This window comes from Eleginops maclovinus, chromosome 20 (assembly GCF_036324505.1).
Source record: "Eleginops maclovinus isolate JMC-PN-2008 ecotype Puerto Natales chromosome 20, JC_Emac_rtc_rv5, whole genome shotgun sequence".
Classification (NCBI taxonomy): Eukaryota; Metazoa; Chordata; class Actinopteri; order Perciformes; family Eleginopidae; genus Eleginops; species Eleginops maclovinus.
In genome coordinates, this window is record NC_086368.1 from 16321747 (window position 1) to 16343355 (window position 21609).

The 21609-nt window shown below is 40.0% G+C and overlaps 1 protein-coding gene across 4 annotated transcripts in view; it reads right to left on the reverse strand.

The window, feature by feature from the left end:
- LOC134883600 (voltage-dependent calcium channel subunit alpha-2/delta-3-like) overlaps positions 1-21609 on the reverse strand; it is a 32316-nt gene that overhangs the window by 7378 nt on the left and 3329 nt on the right. For all 4 annotated transcript variants that reach the window (XR_010168295.1, XR_010168296.1, XR_010168297.1 and 1 more), the window contains exons 3-25: positions 21175-21393; positions 19632-19748; positions 17920-17979; positions 13715-13877; positions 13013-13144; positions 11715-11775; positions 11456-11606; positions 11169-11243; positions 10975-11064; positions 8522-8635; positions 7463-7541; positions 6276-6409; positions 5841-5858; positions 3952-4023; positions 3357-3437; positions 3183-3257; positions 2257-2340; positions 1918-1989; positions 1744-1805; positions 1591-1658; positions 1423-1468; positions 1212-1309; positions 628-721 (exon numbers count right to left, since the gene is read on the reverse strand). Coding sequence is in view for 1 of the 4 variants with exons in the window: in XM_063912055.1 (XP_063768125.1) it covers positions 628-721; positions 1212-1309; positions 1423-1468; positions 1591-1658; positions 1744-1805; positions 1918-1989; positions 2257-2340; positions 3183-3257; positions 3357-3437; positions 3952-4023; positions 5841-5858; positions 6276-6409; positions 7463-7541; positions 8522-8635; positions 10975-11064; positions 11169-11243; positions 11456-11606; positions 11715-11775; positions 13013-13144; positions 13715-13877; positions 17920-17979; positions 19632-19748; positions 21175-21393 (2165 nt within the window). In the remaining 3 variants the exon portion in view is untranslated. The remainder of the gene's footprint in view (positions 1-627; positions 722-1211; positions 1310-1422; positions 1469-1590; positions 1659-1743; positions 1806-1917; positions 1990-2256; positions 2341-3182; positions 3258-3356; positions 3438-3951; positions 4024-5840; positions 5859-6275; positions 6410-7462; positions 7542-8521; positions 8636-10974; positions 11065-11168; positions 11244-11455; positions 11607-11714; positions 11776-13012; positions 13145-13714; positions 13878-17919; positions 17980-19631; positions 19749-21174; positions 21394-21609) is intronic.

Consider the following 21609-nt stretch of genomic DNA (forward strand, 5'->3'; position numbering starts at 1 on the left):
GTGTTTTAATTTAACATTCAAATGTTCACATGTGCATTGAAACAGTTTTTGGCCACTGTGATTATTCCCCATGTTTATACTGGTTGTGATAAACACCTTTATACCCAACGTCATTCTCAAGTTGAGCATACTCAATGAGGCTTCAGCAATCGGCTATAAACCAAAAGTGTGTCTCTAACATTGGAATTGCTTTAAGATGGAAACATTTAAAACAACCAACAGAGCTTATTGTCAGAGAAAATATGATTTCAGAAGTGTCTGTAAAAATATGTTGGTGCCACTTTCTAAAAAGGCCTATTTGATAAGCATGCTTTGTAACTTGCTTTGTGAATGGTTTAAAACACTTTATTTGAAAGGCATTAATTAGAATGATTATGGTTGCCAGCTTGGGAAAAATCCCTTCGGCTGATGTTTCTTCTACTTGATCAACTTATTAGCATTTACAAATGCAGACTTAATGGATTGTTGTTTCATCAATTATTTGCAACTATTATTTACTGCAGATGACTTGCAAACATTTACTGACGGCTTATTAGAAATCCCCAATAAAGATCCTTTGTTAATTACTAGCTATTTGTAGATGTGGACTTTGAAAGACAAACTAAGTAGGAACCAAAATGTTCTTACTCTGACTTGTTGAGGGCCAGACCCGTCCAGTAGGCCTCCAGCGGAGCGGTGACCACAGCATCAAATAACACCTCCTGGATCAGCTCTCGGTCACCTGCAGAGAGACCCAAAACGACTATCACTCTTTCATCCCTTCACACCAGCGACATCATCTTGTTTGTAAAAATGTATGCATAAAAAAGCACATTTGTACAGATAATTGTCCCATTCTCCCGAATGCCATGTCTCAAGAACACCTTCAGGAAGTTTTTTAAATTTGGCACAAACCTTCTCTTGGACAGATGAAGAATTTGTTCGATTTTCATGTTTAAACGGTCACTGGGATCTCTCAAAATAAACTAATTTGGCCATAATTCAACAATTAATTTTCTAATAAATTTCAGACGAATGTCTAATAGGATAAAGTGATGAAGTGAAGACACTTTGGACATACACGCATGTAAATTGCACTGACTGTTTTTTTTATATTCAAGGCAGTATTTCTAATGTATTTCATATTCATGCCTTATATGATAATTAGAATTTGATCACTGATATAACAGGCCCCAAAGACTTTATTCAGGTCTGTCTCAGACATCCCTTACATTTGAGGTGTGACCTGCGGCCCGTCATAAACAGCTTGATGGCTTGAATCTGGGTCAGGTGTCGGTGCTCATGCTGCTCCTCCGTGTTGCAGTAAGTCCTGTGGTCCAAACAGAGCCACACTGTTACATCACAGGCTTCCACATCCCTGATGAACACAGAGGGATAACCTACATAACGCATGAATGCCCGCTCCCATAACCCCAGCGTTACCATTCATCTGCCAGGGCGACATCTGGCTGTTCCAGATCACGGAGCCCTGAAAAACACAAGTCAGTCACGCTTCAGCAGTGCCAGCCTGAATGGACTGATACAAGAGCCCAAGTCAGAGTGACATGCTTTTCGCTGTATTCAGTAAATGACAGGGTTGGAGTGACATACCGGCTTCGACTGACACATTTCCTCTGAAGAAGTACTTTCCATGACCTCTGGAGAGGGCCACCCCGACACTGGAGGCACAAACATAATGAAACTTTAACTGAGACATTAACTGACAGAAAATCATTTCAGGAATGCATGATCATTTTCCCTCACCTGAACGGCGTTCCTTTGATGTCAGTGTAGAAATAGTCATTGTGCATCTTCAGGACACGCCTCTTAAAAAACAAAAAAGAAATGCAGATGAGATTTACCAGTTGAATTCATAGACAATGAAGAGAACAAACCTCCTCTGATAGGGAGGCATTCAAAATCTATGTGCAGCCTCACCCCTCTATCCACCGTCTTTTTCACCTCCATAGAGAAAGTACCTGTCCTCCTTTTTACCATAGCGTTGCGTAGCTGAAAGATAAAGCATTTTAAAACGCACAAAGAGCAGAGAAGTTGAGGCTGGGTGTCTGCAGCACACTGGGTGTAGCTGATATTTAACTAGGATACTGAAAACAGAGTCATTCCACAATGGTTCTTAGGGTTTAACTGAAAAAGTAGATCCTTTACTGGACCAACTTATAAACATGAAGTCTGGGAACAATGTAAAACCAAGGGATTTTTTTAGTACACCAAAGTATAATTTGAAAATAACATATTTTTGTGGGGTTTTTCACGTACAATATCATCTTTGTCCTCCCACTCCACCTCCGAGAGATCCACGCTGCTGTAGTTGGGCTTCCTCCTCTTCTGGCCGTCCTGATACTGCACAAGGGAACAAAATATAAACTCTTTACAGATCCATTTTATGTCATGACATTTTATTTTAAATGACCACGCAAATCTGCATGTGACAGATCATTTTCAAATGATAAGCTTGATTTCAAATAAATAAATCTAATTAGAAAAGCTTAACTGTAATGTGTCTTTTGTGTTTGGATGTTAACATGAAAACTTGCTGTATGCTCTTATTTATCAAGCCTTGCTATGAAGGTTTTGCTGTGTAATTATTTAACAAATCATCTGTGAAATTAACACTGTCATGTAAATTAAAAATAATTAATATGATTGAGAGGATATCCACGCTTAAATACACCAAATCATTAAACTGTACATGTCAAACTCTGCTACAGTATGACATCTGCTCCACAAGAAACAACAAGTCAATGACTACAACCACAGCACAGTTTTAGCCACAAGGAGACACTCACAAAACACAGACACACACACACACAGTTGCACAGAGAGGAATAGCACTACACTGGCACACACAGAGCTCCTGAGGAACCAGCGGTCCCAGGGCGAGCGGCTGTGGTCTCTGCCAGCGAGGGTTAAGTTACCTCTGGGAAATCTCAGGCCAGTCAGCCCTATGAGTGGCCTTTATCCCTGCATGCATACATCAAAGGAAAAGGCGGGGATTACAGATATATACGTGCCCATTGAGCCTCCAAACCAGAAAACACATTTCTTTCCTGTGTGCCCTTGTGAAGTGGGCTTGTTAATTTTGTGTAAACAATTTCATGGAATTAACAAAAAGGAAAACTGGGTAAAGTCAGGGAATGCTGTGAGACTTCTGGTTTAAAAGTCATGTTAAGAAAGTGAGTTACCAAAGGCCTGAGGTCCGGGTGTATCAGGATGTAGCCGTTGTTTGTGATAGCAAAAGCGTACCCATGGATTCCTAACTGGAGACACAAAGGGAGATACACAAGGAATAAGAGTTAAATATTAAATTCACAAAAATGAAATAATTTATTCACATTTTAAAGAACAGCTGACTGTACCATATGTTTAGGGATAAGCTTCATCAGCTCCTGCAGAGGGATGTCTGTTCCTGCTACCCCCAACAGAATCCCCTGGTTCTTCTGCATGAAGAAATCCAAAACACACAAACACAACTTTAGATGAAATTTGTACGAACATTAACTTAAAGCTACTTAAATACTGGTAAAACTACCAATACCAAAATATAACGCAAACTCTATTACAAGTGAAAGTCCTGATTTCCAATCCTACTTATGAATTAGAGTCGAAATACACTTAAGTTATCTAAAGTAAAAGCTTGTTATATATGACATGTCCTATGTCACTGTTAATATAAATGACAGATTTAGATAGCACAAACTAATCAATGTGTGAGTAGCAGTTTTTTTTTTCAGTTGATCAAGTGGTAACTAGTTTAAAGTCTGAAATCTAACAAAAATAATTAAAAGCCATTGTTTATTCTTTAACAATGGATGAAATTGAAGAGATTTATCATATTTTGTGTGTGTAACTAGCAACTGAAGCTGTCAAACAAATAAAGAGGATGAAGAAAGTAACTATGTCAATATTGTTCTTAATAGTTCCGAACATCACGAGTCAACCACGTTCACTCACCGTTTCATTCTTTGTGCTGAAGACAGGCATGGCGACTGTAGTCATCAGACTTGGGCCCGATTTGTCCTTCAACTGAGAAAAAAGGAAATAATATAAACCGTTGAATACTGCCTTTACCTGAGTAATCTCATTTAGAGAGGTATCAGCATGCTCTCTGATCAGGTTTATAAGCAGAAATCAAAGAACAAAAACTGCTCATAAAAGGTGGGAGAACTTTAAGAATGACTCAGCATGTATTCATCAGCACACCTCATGAAGTCTGAACAATAACCAACACAGTTACACATACTGTACAGCATATTACACTGCATATGTATTTAACACAAGTAGACAAGCTGAGATTCCAAAGAAATGTGAGTTCTTCCTCAAGTATTACAGCAACAACTACAAAAGCTGCAATTAACAATGTTTCAAAATCAATAAATGTAAAACAAAAAAGGCTGCCGTGGCAATGTTAATCAATGTTTGCGTGTGAATAAAAACCTATTCTGTTTTGTCACACAGTACAGTATAGCTAATTACCAGTGAAGACGCAGCCTAAATGAAATTCAATTCAATTTAAATTCCCAGATAGAAAAAATGGAAGCATGAGTTATTCATCAGAGAATGACAGCTTCAGGGCTTGATAATAAGGGACTACAAAATGAAATGCTGTGGTAGGGAACAGAAAAAAAGGTCTCACCACATTATAGTACTATTTGACACTGAATTAATTCAAAGCACAATCTAAATGAATTCCTGGATCCTGGTCGCAGTCTCTCTGTTGTCTAACCTGAACCGTGAGAGTCTCAAGTGACGCTCAGAGGGCTCTGCAGGATGAAGGCTGACATAATTAAGCACATGAGCACCGTTAAAGTAGGTCTACTATTCCCTCACCTCAAGCTGACACAGCTGAGTGTGCCTACATCCTGTGTGTGTGTGATATTCATTTGTGTATGTGCATGTATGTGAAGCAAATAGCTGTGAACTGCAGTGTGTACTATCTAACTTGACAAAATGAAGGATGGTGGAGCCTTAAATTCATCACAAGAAACACACAATGGAAGTGGAAACTGGACTGCTTTAGTCTCCATGCAAACACACACACACACACACACACACACACACACACACACACACACACACACACACACACACACACACACACACACACACACACACACACACACACACACACACACACACACACACACACACACACACACACACACACACACACACACACACACACACACACACACACACACACACAGGTAAGGCATGAACGTCCACACTACCCCCACCCCCTCCTCTCTCACTCTCCCTCTCCCTTTTCTCTCCCTCTTTCTTGGTCTCCCCTCCAATGTCAGTTTTATTATGGGCTTTAGGAGATAAAATGCAATGATCCACAGAATGATGAATGGTGTGTCTGAGGCTGAGATACAAGAGCACACACTCCAGAGGACAATCTCCCAACCCTTCTGTGTGTGTGTGTGTGTGTGTGTGTGTGTGTGTGTGTGTGTGTGTGTGTGTGTGTGTGTGTGTGTGTGTGTGTGTGTGTGTGTGTGTGTGTGTGTGTGTGTGTGTGTGTGTGTGTGTTTATGCTCATCGTCTCCATACTGGTACATTAAATGCTTTCCGGCTGCTCCTGCCCCTCAGAGTCTCTCCTCACTTTAGACTTTGTAAGAAACGGTAAAGCATAATGTTGAAAAGTAGGGACAGTAAGCGGCTATTTCACCTCTCTAGTCACTTCTACTTTATAAAACACAACTCGAACCTGCAGCGTCCCATTGGAAAACTTTCATTTCATGCTCATGGTCTCCTCTTTTTTTGGTACGACAACAAATGTTTTTTACAAGAATGATTCTTCCTGAAGGCATGTTAAGGTCCGATCACATTTGGATATTTACCTTGTGAGCCTGGGAAAGCTGAAATGAAAGAAGAGACGCACAAAGATTGAATCATGAATTAGAGCCTTCACTTTTTGCATTGACTTTGTGGACGCAGATGTACAATGGGGTGGGGGGGTGGGGGGGGATCCATGCAGATTAATGAAGCTCATAATGAGGAATCATTCCAGCAGCATGAAGAGTAATGATGAGAAAGCAGAGCCACACATGTGCACACGTACTGTATAGTGCAGGGATGGACAATAAAACATGAATCCTGCAACAAACTACAGCCTCAAAAAGGGGAATCAAAGCATGATGCTGCACTGTACATAAAAGCATGCAGTGTCAATCATATACAAATGTAAATCGAGAATAAGGACTAACAACTTGGACAATCACACCAAGTCGTGATACTGCTTCTACCTAAGAGGTAAAGCACTGTAACACACTCACAGCGCTGTCTACGTAAGCTTCAGTCCACACTGTGTCGTGCTCATGGTCGATAACCTTCGGGCGGCTCATGACGTGGAGATATCTCATCACGTTCTCCTGAACATCTGCTAGCGTGGAGATCTGACTGAAATATCCTGAATATAAGAACACATGAATATTACTTAAAATAAGCCAAAGCATTCCCATCTTCAACATGAAATGATGTATTTGGATTATTATCACAATATCAGATTCTGTGGCCAAAATAATCCACACTGACGATGTTATCGCAATTTCTATAGAAAATATGAAAAATGTAAAATAAATACTTCGTATTTGACTTTGTTTATTGTCTGCTTTGTCATTTTATTGGCTAATAAATTATACTTATTTGAGTGTGGGAACTTGTGGGAGGGAAACAAAATGAGAACCAAAAGCAACAGAAATGTTAACTGCATTGTTTTCATTATTAATTATAAACTAATTTAATATTTCAGTTTTTAAAGATTGTTTTCAATACAGGTATATTTTGACTAAGATAACACTTTAAAGTATTAACACTGATATCTCGTGATCTGATATTGTGGACGTGTTGGATCAGCAGCCTTTAGTAGAACTTAGATAAAAGTGCTATCACAAAAATGTTGTCCAAGTTTCCCCAGCGCCCTTACATAATTGTATCATTTTCTGCTGACGTAAACACTTTGTTTACAGTGACACAGGTGCCATTTTACTCGTGTCAGCCTCTTCGGTTGCTGACAATGCCTCATATTGGACATGTAAGGTTATTCCACAGTGGGGGTCTGTGTGGGGCAGGATGTTGGGGGGCTTGTTTCCCTACAATCCCTCTGTGATCTGTTTTCCTGACTGTGACTTTCCCTTCCAGAGGGCACTCATCCACAGCATTGACACGTGGGAGCCATCAGCAGCGAGCAGCCGAGGGGGAGACAATCTGACAGGAAGAGGGATTAGAGCGGATTGACCTCTGACACCCCCAAGTACCACTTCATTGCCTCTTGGCGAAAAGAGTCTGAGCCAGCACATACACATACATGCACACAGGAAAATACACACTACTGACACATACACTGACTAACCACACGGACACCCACACATCCTCAACCGTTGACGTATTACTCCACAGAAACATCAGCTCGACACCCTGACAGGAAGCTGTCCTGAGAAGTGTTTATCAAAAATTCCCAAACCTTTGTTGGCACAAGCCATCCACTTGAGGTTATCAGCAAATGCAGACTCTCGTCCAATCAGGTATGGGAATATTCGCACCTGTGCAGAGTACACAAGGATGTCGACAGTTTCAAAGATGGGTTAGGGATTTAGAACAACATGCAAAGTGAGGCGACTCCTTCGTGCTCTGTCTTCCTGTCCTGATTCTATCACGCTATGGAGGAAGAATTAGCTGCATGTTTTTTACATCCTCATAAGGAAACGCTGAGAATTAAGCTGCTTTCTTATCATTCTATCAACTATCATTCATCGTTGTTTGTATTTTTGACAATAACCTTTTTCTCAGTTTGCTCATTTCAGTTCATTTCAGTTCATTTTCTGTTGTAGGGGTTTGGCATTAGGGCATGTTTCTCTGTCCTTTCAAGAACTCAGTGTGACATTTTGCCAAACCTGCACGGCTCATTGGCTCCAGATGCTTTGCTAAGCATGAAGCATATAGAAATCACTGAATGGCTGCCATATAGCGGCCCTGAGGGTGTAAGAGGGTGGGGGGTGGGGGGGTATTCAGCCAAATACTGCCCTGTACCCTGCCGCACACTGCCAACACACATATGCTTGGTAGGACTGAACAAAAGCCCCTGGGCTGTTGTTTTTATTGCTTTGTGAGTGTCACAGCAGTCCATTTCATTTCAATTGCATTTAGGTCTCACAAAGGGTGGCTAACAAAAGATTTTAAAGTCGTCCTTGAGTCAAGGAAGGGTGGGGGGGGCAGAGAAATAGCAGTTTTCACTCTAAAGAAGAAGGAAATGTTGCGTTGTAATGCACCAACACATGATAAGCAGCATGTAGACATAGATTGTACATTACAGAGTTCTGAGTGGTAATGCAGTAAGAAACCAATTCCTCAAAACATCACGACAGGAACTCCGGCCGCCATTAGGTATTAAAATGGACATTTATCCCTGCTGAAAGAAACATGCTGAGCAAGCAGAAAATTCTGAATAAGGACAAGAATAACAATAAAGATGTGATACTGTGAAGAACAGAGGAGAGGGGGAAAGAAAGAAAGACATACTAACCTTTCTTTCTGGCCAATTGTACTTCTCAAAAACGTCGTCATACATTTCCGTCGCCCCGTCAGTCACAAGCATTATGGCCTGACTGCACAAACTGCCATGTCCAGTTTGATTAAACTGCAGAAAGACATAAAAACCATGAAGATATAAATGCAATAAAAATAAATAAAGTATAAACTATATTGTTATTGAAACATTAAACAAACAGAGCTGTCTGTTCCCACTGTAAATGATGACGCTGCCATCAGCCAATACAGTACAGATAATGTATTGGTAAATAAAGAGTGTGGTCCACTTTATTCTGATGCCAGAAGATGCATCGCAGTAATTAAGTGGTTTATTGACCTGTAACAGAGTCAATGTGGAGAGAAATAGGAGGATGTAGTGACACGAACACAGGATTAAAACCTTCAGAGCTACTTTCAAATCACTCGGGCCTTTAGATCTCTCTCGTAGAAAATGTGATGCCATGTAAAGTAAGAAGTTATATTCATGTCTGATAATTGTCTCACCACTGCACCTGTGTTCTTATATTCTGGCTTCTTAAAAGTTCATACTGTAAGGGCTGGGCCCAGTCTTTCCATTATGTCCGTTGCACAATAAATATAAAAGTTAATTATTAGAAAATGTTCAATTGTTATCTATTATTTTATGTTCAATTATACAGAATAAACCCTTTAGTAAAAGATTTTTATGAAATGTTAATTGTTTTGCTCACAATTGACCTTTTTCCCCTGTTAACTTTATGACTTGCCACAAAAGGTAAAGCACGGGTATAATTCATAACATTAACAGTTGCTCTCTTTCATTAGGCTACAAAGTAAGCAGTGACAGTGAGCAAACATGCACAACACCATGACACCAAAGCAGATGAATGGAATACAACCATAAATAATCACATGTATATTTCCATTTTCATGATTGTATGTTTTGTACGTTTTAACACATTAAAGAATTCATTGCAGTGTGCAGTCCGCTCCCGCAGTTTTTGTGCAATCTCCATTAAGCTCAAAACTCAAATGGCAGATATGAGAGGGTCAACAGCTTCTCTGATTCACCAGAGTTTATTTTTTGCTTAACCTCTTCATTTTCTTTTTACTTCAGATAGTGTCCTACCTGCATCTTGATCTTGTTGTACTTAACACCTGTATAGCACATACACACTATGTATACTTTCATTTCTGATTTGAACATGCTATAAGTTTGTTATGTTTTTCTTAATAAATGGTGATTTGGCTGTATTTCTAATGTGGGGTCTTTATCCCCTGAGGCAGAGGGGGATTCGCAGTGACAGAGTGAGTCTCTGCACTCTTCTGCTGAGCATCTGTCCTTCAGCTTAGCGTGTGTTTGAATATAGATCTTGCCATATGTTTCAGTATTGTAAGTAAATAAGGAAGAGTAAATCAAAATGTTAACGATAAAAGACATAATCAATGACAGGGATCGTTAAACAATTGATGCTGATAAAATCTAATCAATCTCAACCTTGAGAGAGTTAAATCAATGGTCTTGTTAAAAAATCGGGGAAAAAGGAAAAGATTTGGGGATAGTAATATATGGTGAAGTTATATTAAATGCTCACTTATTTAGTATTCTTCCACATCCTCTGCCTGTGAAAGGGGGAGACGGTGCCTTATTCATATCATTTCTTTTTTAATCGTAACACTGCTCCTGTGAAAATGGTGCATTGCTCTTCAAGTGAAGCATGTTTCTTTTTGATGTGGTCTTTGATAGGATGCATTTCGACTTTATTCACTGAGCAGCAGTGTAACAATGACTTTCAGTTGTAAGATACCGGCTACCTGATTACCATATTCATTGCATGGCATTAATTAATCTGACAAATGCAGAGGTAAAAGCTGCAGTCCCTCAGCCTCAGTGGCGGAGGCAAAGCTTGCCTGAAAACTGGGAGATAAAAGGAGTGCGGCGTGGCTCCTGGCCTTATCTGCTTTGTGTTCCAATCAGCCACGTTATTAATCATCAACATTAATTAGAGCCATTAATCATGATTCAGAATAGATGTGTCTGTGTTTGGAAGGCGGAACAGGGATAGCGCTGGAGCGTTTCGACAGCCGACACACCTCCCAAACGCTCAAATATAACTGACTGGAGTGTGCTACTTTTAATGATTAGCAGAGAACATGCAGTGGGTTGTACTTGAACAATTCCAGTCACTGAAAAAACAGTAGCTTATAAAATGAAAGTTATCCCCATGTTCGATTGGAGTCCATCAGTACAATGAAACCTAGGCAAATGTGTCAAAAGGGAAAATCTTTATTATTATAATATATAAATGAATAAATAATGTTGGGAACTCAAGAATACTCAACAGAACTTTCACACAATCTGTAGACTTGGGATACATTACTTCACTGGAATATAGATTGGATTTTTGTTCGAGCAGCATCCCTATTGTCAGTCGCAGAGTAACAGAGGTTTACTGAACGGGAACTTACTTCATTCAGGATTGTGAATGCTTCAGCCAGAGCGTCGCCCAGCAGCCCTATCCCCTTAGCAAACAGCTTGTCCAGATGTTCGCGGAAGTGCTAACAATAAAAACAAATATAAACAGTTTTAAACATCAATTACAGAAATTCAAGCTGAAACAATCCACGTACATCCATCACATATCAGAATGAGCTCGACTCACGTCTTTATTGGTCCTGTCGGCTCGGACCAGCGTGCCATTCAAACAAGGCTCCACATAGTGGATCTCCTGATTATACTGTGAGATGCAAAAACATTAAGATACATCCATACATAATGAAGTCCAGTTATCCCAAACTTAACACATGTTTTCTTAACACAGAAATGTCTTTTGTAAAAACTATTTTGTTGAGACTATAGACAGGGAGACCATGGCTGAAGACAGAGACATGAACAAACATATAAACAAACAAAGACACAAACTGAGGAAAAGTTGAACTAAAGACATACTGCAATGACGTTGAAGAAGTCATCATCTCCAAGTGTGTCTAATATGGAGGAGACTGTCTGCCTGGCGATGGTCAGCCTCAGTCCTTTCATGCTTCCACTCACATCGATTAAGATAACGACATCTTTAGGAGACGTTGCTGCCTGAATATACCTGAAATGTTACAGAACACATTTTGACACCTTGTCGCAGTAATGAGTGAGGAACTAAGAAATATTTACTGACAATAAAATGCAGCAAGTCTAATATGTAGAGGCTTACCACTTCCTGTTTCTACAGTCAAATCCAATTACACCATGTTCATCTGGATGCCACTTTACTCCTGTAAAGTAGATCAGAAATGTAATAAGATAAGCAACCTCAAACATATGTGGATGTACTGCACACATACAGTGTGTGTAGGGCTGTTTTTAGTTTAAAGCTGACTGTAGGCATTTCAAGTCACCACAAACAACGTATACTTTACATTCACAGGCAGGTTACCAACAATGCTGTATGTTTAAAAAGCTTTGTTTTTTTTTAATTGGTGCCCGAAAAAATGCAGTTTTAAATCCTACATTTATAGCCAGTGCAGATAGAAGCTCCTTCACTTGACTAACAGAAACAATTTGCAGTATAAAAAGTATGTAATTACTATAGAATATTGTTTTTACTGTGAGGAATGCAGTCCTACATGGAAATACCTGTTTTTGCAAAGGTTAGAAGAGTTGTTGTCAAAATTGTAATTAATAAAAATGCATCATATCTTCTACACTGGTAATGTGCTTTTGTACTGTATATAAAATCTTAATCTGAAAGGTGGGGAAAATAAATGAAGTGAAGTGAAAACTGGAAAAGATAAAGCGTCAGAAAATGAAGGTACTCGAGCAGGTTCAGGAGATGTTACATGGCCCAAGTGCTTGAGTTAACGTACTTAGTCACTTTCCACTATTGTCCACAGTATAATCTATATATTTTGGGGATCTATCTGCCTTTATTAATGTTAACACTCTCTGGATATTTCATAGAGCAAAAAACAGAATCCAAGAAGAGTTAGAGAAGAAGTGTGCTTTTTAAATATAGGATATAAATGATGATTACATTGGTAAAACTGAATAGTGTTTAGTAATCTCTTTATTATAAAATTGTTTCAAATATATTTAAACACACTGAGTTCATAGTTGTAATATCATCAGCTGTCTTTCTGTAGCGCCACCTTAGCACTGCAGTGAGCTGCCTGCCTGTTTCAATGTAACAGTCTGATAGGTTCGGTTGGATCCAGCAGCCACGCACTGTTCCTCAGCACGACAGCAGACCCACACCGGCAAATTCTGATTAATTACAGTCTGTATATATGCATCCTCTCTGATGGTCTGTAAAATTACAACATTAGCCAAATTACCCCTTTAGTGATTCTAAATCATTTGTTCTGATCTGGGTTGTTCTCTTGTACTATCGTCTGATGGTTCCCTTTCTTTGCAACACACATACACACACACACCCCCCCACACACACATGCGCACACAAGGACAGACGGTTAAAAAGGAGGATAGACAGACAGACATATTGTAGGCACTCACCAGGGTACTGCCTGAAGAAACCTTTGGCACTCCCAAAGTACTGCCAGATCAGCGTTGGGTCTCTTTCAAAATTATCCACAAATACTTTATTCAGAGCCTCGGACCAGTAAACTCCGTTCACTATATCAGGATCTGAGGAGGATGTGGGAAAAAAAGCAGAGAAAAGGGAAGAAACCAGTAATTCAATGGTAATCATAGTCATCATTCTGGTTACCATTACAGAGTGCACAGTTGACCTTTGTCCCTTATTGACCCCCTGAAGGAGATACAATGCCTGTGACTAAATCATCCCCTCCCCTCCTCCTGCTGGACGAGCCTCCCTTTGTGCTGTGAACAGAGACTTATGGGGAGTTCATTACAACCAAACAAAAGCTGCCCTGGAGATTCAAAGAGCGAGCTGACACACTCCGTTAAAAAACAAGAAGCGACTTAACAGCAAGCGTATGACAAACATCTTCCAACCCCACCCCCCGCTCGCCACTCTTTCCCAGTCTCTTTGAAAGGCCTGCAGTTGCTTTCCCTTTATGTCTGGACTGTTATTGATCCCACAACTCCACTTCTCCCTGGCCGTGACACTGATACAGAGTCAGATTCCATTTCTTTTTGTCACCACTTACTTTCCTCCCTCCTGTTCTTCTCCCCGTTCATCACAGTGGGTAAATAACAAGCATGATCCCGGCTATGTGCAGGCAGAGCTCTCACCTTTGTTGTACATGTTGGTCGGTACCTGCACAACACTGAGGCTCAGGTTGACCGACAAGTTATTGAAATGGTCGTTAGGCTCCAGGAGGAACTCTCCGCCGAGCTCTACGTTATTGCCCTCCTCGTCCACCTCATTGATCAGCACGGCGTTGAAGTACTCATACTGAGGAAAAGAGAGACTAGTATTACACGAATTACAATAACACTATAGTATTGTGTTGTTTAGTGCATAAAAAATAGGTTCACATTTAAACAAATCCAACTTAAAGCAATACTTCCCAAATGTATATTGCTTGCTTTTAATCATTCTTCAGCACAGGCTATCAAAAGATCTCTTCAAAAGGGGATTTCAATGTAAGTGAGTAGAAAATACATTGTCCTGGTTCTGTGCAAAACTCCACTTTAAAGTTCAACCAGAGTCTGAGCTGTCCAAGTACCCTCCAAAGTTAGTCCTTTTAGTTTTAACTAGTTTTAGACTATTTTTCCCCTGACAGAGTTTCTGGGAAAAGGGGATAATGAAACAGAGATGAAATCCGGAATAGATTTTTTCATAGCTAGTATGGACAGGAACCACAATTAGACTATGCATCTACGATTGTAAGCATTGTTGAATGTAAGACTTAAGGGGTTACACACTTTTTCCTGATAAAGTTAATGCCTTTCTTAATTAACAAACAAACAAGCAATGTGTGCTTGGTCCTCACAGCAGTATAAGCTCATTATAAGGTAGAAAAGTAAAAGAAGAAAAGCAAGAAGACAGAACTGCAAAATAAAGCAAGTGTTCCAGTAAAATAAGGTGTACATATATGTATGTATGTATATATATATATATATATATATATATATATATAGGTTTTAATGTTTCAAAATAACATGGTTTCATAGCTTCTCACAATATGCAAATATTACACAACATATTTATACTGGATTTATCTGGAAGAGGCTTATGACCAAAATTATCTAGGTAATTTTCTCCAATTGCACACATTATTTGGGATCAACTTGGTGGCTTGCTCAGCGACACTTGACTTTGTGAAATGTGCATCCACTACAGCAGCTGTAATAGTCAGTTTCAAGGAGGAAGTGCAAATAGGACTTCATGACTTCTTGTGAAAAGTCTTGCCTCTTTAAAGTGAAACTTTTGTATATCCTGTCCTTCAGTGCCTGCAGAAGAAGGACTACCTCATCTGAGCGGCCTCTATGTGGCATGTGGTTCCTATATTGGCTGCACTGAAAGTGAGGGAGAGGGAGAGAGAGAGAGAGAGAGAGAGAGAGAGAGAGAGAGAGAGAGAGAGAGAGAGAGAGAGAGAGAGAGAGAGAGAGAGAGAGAGAGAGAGAGAGAGAGAGAGAGAGAGAGAGAGAGAGAGAGAGAGAGGGATGGGTGATGGACTCTACAGCATCACACTCGGGGGAGGCCGCGCGGGCATCACCATCAAGCAGCCGCTGACAGCTCATACCACGCCTGAGCACCTCTCTGACGAGCTGCGGCAGGGCGGGTGGTGGTGGTGGTGGGTGTTGCTGCAGAGGGGAGCAGCAGGGGAGAGAAACGTGCACCCTCAGCAGAACTGATAGTGCTGTAGAGAGGCACGTTAAACGCCAGGGTTATTACTGTAGAGCAGGCCATGGGACACTGCAGCTCTCTGAGACGCCCCACCGACTCTTACACCACCGCAGTTAGCTGGAGGCCCTGCTGCAGAATGAGGAGCTACATTACGGGCTGCTGGGTCTTAATGTGTACCGCCAAAATCTGGAGACAGTTGGTCCAAATAAGACTTCTCTCTGTTCCCCGAAGGTTTAACAGGCCCTGACTTTTGCTGCATTTTCTATAACTAAAAGCTGCGTAGTCGATTAACACATTAAATGCTGCACACTGATTCTCAATATTAGGTACAATAATATGTGATCCACAAAATGTATGCGCCATTTTATAGTACAATCACCCTTGTACTTGTATCCTTGATATAGGCAAAATACCCTCTACACTGTTCCATAAAATTAACTAAATACATTTTTTGTAACAGTGTTCTTAAATCGGTGTGATTCTTAGAAACCACTTTGATAACAGCAGCCAATAAAAAATACAATAATGAAATATTTAAAAACATACTGCTCTTCCATTTAAATTAATGTAAAATACTAAACAATAATTTGAAATCACACAATACATTTTTAAAAAAGCTGAATGTGGTCCTTTTTCTTAAGGCTTCTTAAAATAAGGTTTCGGCACAAAGGTTAAAATGAGCTTGAATTCAGAAAAGGAAAATTCAATGAAAACAATCTGCGGCTTTATTTAAAAATATAATGTAAATGTTAACATTTCCTATTTCTGATATATTTCCAAATGTTCCTGATTTTCATAATCAGACGCCACATTAATGTTGAGAGTTAAAGGCTAAGCTCTGTAAAAACATTAGGCCAAAGAAACTTTAAGCCAAGAAACATTAATGTAAATACAATTTTAGAGCCTAGTCTCTTTTGCTCCATCAGATTTGATCTGCACACCCTTGAACTGCTGACTATGATCGGGTCAATGCAAAACACCGACTGTCCTGACACGAAGCAGCTGAGATAAGAGCAGCCGGCTTATCTCATTGTGGTCAGTGAAATGGTGCGTGAAAAATGTGCAGTGTCAGGGGAGGCGAGGCTGGCTAAATGATGCCACAAGGAGTAATATCATGACATCACATCATTATTGCGGGAGGATATTGAATTTTCCTTATTATTTTTATGGCCTTTAAGATGAAATGTCTCTGATAGGCCTGTACTGAATATAATAGCTTGAATAAAAAACAAAAAAAGCTTGGACTTAACAAAATCATTTATTTTCATATACAGGTAATTAAAAAAACTAATTAATAGTTAGAATAGAAAAAGATATATGACCTCGTGTCAAAAAAAAATCCAAATCCAGGTAATTATCATATAATAGATTTTGCAGAAATGTTGTGAAAATGTTTTATCCAAAAGAAATTTGAAGGAATGTAATTAATACTGGTGGTTTATTATATTTGTGGAGTCCATACATAATGTTTGATTTAAGGATAAATGGTTTGAAAGTTGAAGAGATGTAAGAGATACCATAAAGAAATTTGGAGAAAAATTAAGCCTTGTTTAAAAAAAAAAAGAAGATAAATAACATTAACTTAAAATATGTAACAAAAACACGTCAAATTCATGCATAAATAATTAGCTTTAGAGGGAATATGTATTAAAGAAGAGGTACGATTAACGATGAAGGTTTAAACAAATAAATAACAGTTCCTTATTATTAGTTAAAAACATCAGTCGTTTTTTTGTTGAAAGTGCTTAAAAATGGGAACAAGCAAGTGAAACGTTTTCCTATGATGTAAATGCTACTATTAACTGTAAAGTACCGCCGTTATTTCAGTGTTTTGTTGCTCGAGTGGGTTTCCAATTTAGAGCCATGAAAGTGAAACAATGCGCCACGCAAAAGAGTTTCATTTGTCTTTGTCCAGTGAGAGAGAGAGAGGGAGGGAGAGACAGAGGGGGCGAGAGAGAGACTAACAAACCACAGAAATACTGCATTCCCTCTGCAGACACTTGGAGGCTCAGTGCGCCGTGGAAATCCAAACTGAGAACCGCTAAACAACGTCCTGAAGAGCACTCAATGTAAATTATGACTAAAATTAAAAGCACTGAAAGCCTACTTTTATCACCATTTTTTAAATTTATTTTTTAAAGTCTGCCTTAGCCACAAAGACCGAGTCCTAAACTTGATTTCTCCTGGAAAATGTTACCACTTTAATCGAAATATTTAACCATGCATTACAACCTGCAGCACATCCTTTAATTCTGCCTGCAACATCAGGACACAATAATCGCTATAGAGCTCCATACTGTATTACAGTTATTCGGTCACTGGTTGCAGCAGCACAGCCCTATTTTGAGCAACGACAACATTTAAAATCAGTCAGTGTGAGTTATGGCAGCATGGCACTGCAGCCTTCAATATGTGCGGCATAGCTTTTCAAAGAAGCGTTGTATCAAACCGCTGACGGGACTTGAGTGTGAAGGGCGATGCCAACGCAGTTAAAGACTTTTAGGGCCTATTACCCTTCTCTAACCTTGCAGCATCTCCTCCCTTGCCCAACTTAAAATAATGCATCCTGGTAACAAGATGTCACACCATTTTTAAAGAATAATTATACCCCTCTTTACTATTCTTTGTCCGGGACAAACCTCACCTGCAGGTCGGGATTATCTTCATGCTGATGGTGCGCTTCTTCTGCTGCCTCCACCAGCCGCTGAGAGGCGGAGAATACCGTGGTTAATAATAGCTTAACACACAATATAAAATGTTAAAACACACATGCAACTCAATCTCTAAATAAAACGTTGATATTCACCATTAGCTTCACTATTCTTTAAGGCTTCCACAAACTTCGGTTTCTAGTAGCAAAATCCATTTATTCCCAGAAGTGTTTCTACCCCCCCCCCCCCGCTGCTCTCGGTATTTGTCCAACGTGCTGTTTTTGCACTCTGCCACTCAATTATTTTCAAACTTGAAAAAATGTAATTCCATTGCAGAGGAACATGATCGAGGACCAATGCCGGGTTTTAGATTAATCTTTGGACGGAACCCATGTCCATCTTTTTTTTTTAAATTGAACTCAATAATAGGTTTTTTGACAGAGCTGTTAGTCTCTTCCTCTTGGCAATCCTTATGTTATTTATTTAAAAAAAAAAAAAAAATGCATAAAATATAGGGCAGTACTGGGGAGTGCAGCTGTGAAATGATTGATGGAGGCAGGATTTCATGTAGCGATAATAACTGGATTCTGTAAAATCTGCTTGGCTCTGTGTTTCCGGGGGAAATGCCACCTAAACGTTACAGTCACTCCCGCCCTCGTAGCCGGGCGGCAGGTAATTAACACCTCTCACATGTGTCAAAATAACTGCTATATAAACACAACTGCGGCGGTGTGGCAAAAATGCAATTGACCTAGCGGTGAGATTTCATGTCGTCAGCAGTGGGGAAATAAAATAAAAACACCAAGGAATGAATATTATTTTTTTCTGATTTTAATACATAATATGCATGTTTTAAACCAGGCAGGCAACCCCCGACACTTTATTGAGGTCATTTCTTCATTTTAAACTCGCTTTTCAATTTCGAGAAAGTGATGACGTCATCAGATTAGTAACCTAATTATCACACGTGTCGTTTTTTTAAGAGTTACGTTTGTGCCATTTATTGTTTTCACCTAATAAAAAAAAAAAAAACCCTGATATGTCGATGTATCTCATGGAGTACAATCGTGTTCATTAAATTAAGCCTTTTCCTATACCTGTCATTTATAAACTGAGCTGTCATGAAGTGCCGCACACATGGGATCAGGTGGGGGGAGATAAACCTTATCATTTCCCAGCAGTCCCTGCGAGGTGCAGCATTAAAATGGTTACAAGCTCCTCTGCGCTGAGGTCACAGACAGGCTGCTGCTGAGGGGCTGACAAAGGCTCAGGCCTGTAATAAATTACATGAGACCATATTCAAAACGTAGCTTCCCATTAACAATTAGATGTTGGTCTTTGAACACAACAATAGTCTGCTTTTTAGGTGATCATGTGCTTAATTTAGGGACTGCTGGAAAATGTGGCCTTTTGTGGTGGGAAGGGGGCTATCTTACACTTTATTAATAAACAATAGTAGACCGTACCCATTTGATTAATATTTGTCTTTGGACCTTAAAGACACAATGGGGCCTTACCCCAATATCACAACACAATAAAACGGTGGTCTTTTTTAAAACCATCCTTCACCCAAATATTTTTTTTTCACATAGACACTCAATCACAGGTTAGTAGATTTAGCAATTGCATACAATGATGGCAATTCCTGAAATATGAATGTATAATAAAGTGCCTTTTTAAAGAACTTGTGTTAAATTGCACATACCCGGGTGGCCTCTGCTTTTTTCCGGAACACTTCCTCCAGCTTCACAGCCAGGTTTTTGACCAGTTTCACACCATCAATTTCTTCCACTCTGACTGACTTTTCAGGTTCTTTATATTTCTGAAAATGATCCAAATGTGACATTCACACATATTGTAACTGTTATAAAACTGTCTGCAAGAAAATAAGCGGCTCACCTAATGAGTTTATGTGGTGGATTAACTGATTAGGATTAACACATTAGGGGTGAATTAAATGTCCACTTAAGACAAAAAAAACAAGATAAGATAATTAAGATAATCATCTTTTTCTGTGTGTTGTGCAACATCTAAGAGCACTTTTGTTTCCCAGCGTCCCACTCCAGAGAGGAAGGGAATTGTTAAACAAGGCTTATAAGAATTCACATGTTGGCTGACAAGCTGCATGCAGCCAGTCTCAGATGAACGGTTGATAAAACCCTCCCTGCATCACAGAGTGATTGATAGTCTTTATCCTGTCGCAGTCATTGGCTGCACATACTGCTCCTTTATCTGTGATTGGCTGGAGATGGCCATGTTGTGTGGCCGGTGTAGGGGGCGGGGCTGGATCTGAAGGCTATGCATGGTAAGAGGGTAATTGAAATGGAGTCAAAGCACAGGAGAAAGATAATAACGTGTCAAGCTTGGGGGATTCTGGGTAATGAACTACACCTCACATAGTGCTGATTCTGCTGGATACACAGGACCTCCAGTGATACAGAACAAAGCCTGCCACAGCTTGGAGGAATATAACATTACATAATCCCAAGACTGCCTCACACACTCAGACACACAAAGCAAATAAAAACAAAAACCTAAACCACTCACGCTGTCCAGTCGGCTTCCTATAATTTTATCTGAAAATAAACATGGGCCACATAAGGCCCACATTCAAACACATTAAACATCGCCTGGACAAGACACACACAAAAACACACACTCACCAGTACATGAGGCGACAAATTACCTACTGAAAGGAAGAGTGTGGGCTCGCAGTGAAGCAGAACAGTTCATTTCACGCCTGTCCTCCTCGCCTCAGCACCCGGAGTCCCCCTTCACCCCCCTCGGCCCCCCTCACACTCCTCCAGTCATCAAGAGGAGGTTAAGCCCCATCCATCAAAAGCACTGATCATGGTTATTGATTAGAGCAATGACCAAAGCAAGAAGTGGGCCGGGAGCCTGTAAAAGACCAGCGTTTCCCCCTCTGCAGAAATCTTAGTAAAATCGGGTAATTCACCATAAAAGCATCTAATGATCAGCCTTAATGACGAACCCCTAACGACCCGTCAGCTTCCTCACAGCTCACTGCTTTGTGCTGACTGGCTCAGCACAGCTCTCTGTCCATGAACAGGAACACAGACAAACCGCTTACATACACACAAAAAGAAAGGGGACAGATCTGCAGGGCATATCGCAAAAAGAAATTTGTACAAAAATGAAATATAATTGGGAACAAATACAAGGGCATTGCTTCAGCTTCCACCAGGTGATTGAACATTACATCTTATCCTACATTAAGTAACAGTCACCTCAGTGCAAGGTGGTCCAAGGTTTGGACCCAGGAGTCGCTTTCTATATGCTGTTTGAAAGCTCTCGCCATGTTTGCGTGGACTTCCTCTGATTCCTCCGCTTTCCTCCCACGCTGCGAGACATGCAGCGTTTTTTGGGTTAATCCTTCCTTTGACCGTGGATCCAGGCTCAGAGCTGGAGTTTGTCCCTGGACGTGGCGCTGTGATGGCCCACAGATCCTAAAATAGTTAGGGGGGTCAAATGCAAAGGATTAATAAGTGTCTCATGGTGTAACTTAACCTACAGCAAGAAAGTAAAGAATAGTCAAAGGCACACGCATCAGGGTGTCCCAGGAAATAGTCTACACAGGATTTATACTGTGCATGAGTTAAATGGATGCCATGTTCACTGGGTGACCAGAAAAATACTACCACTGTCCAATGTGACGCAGTCCT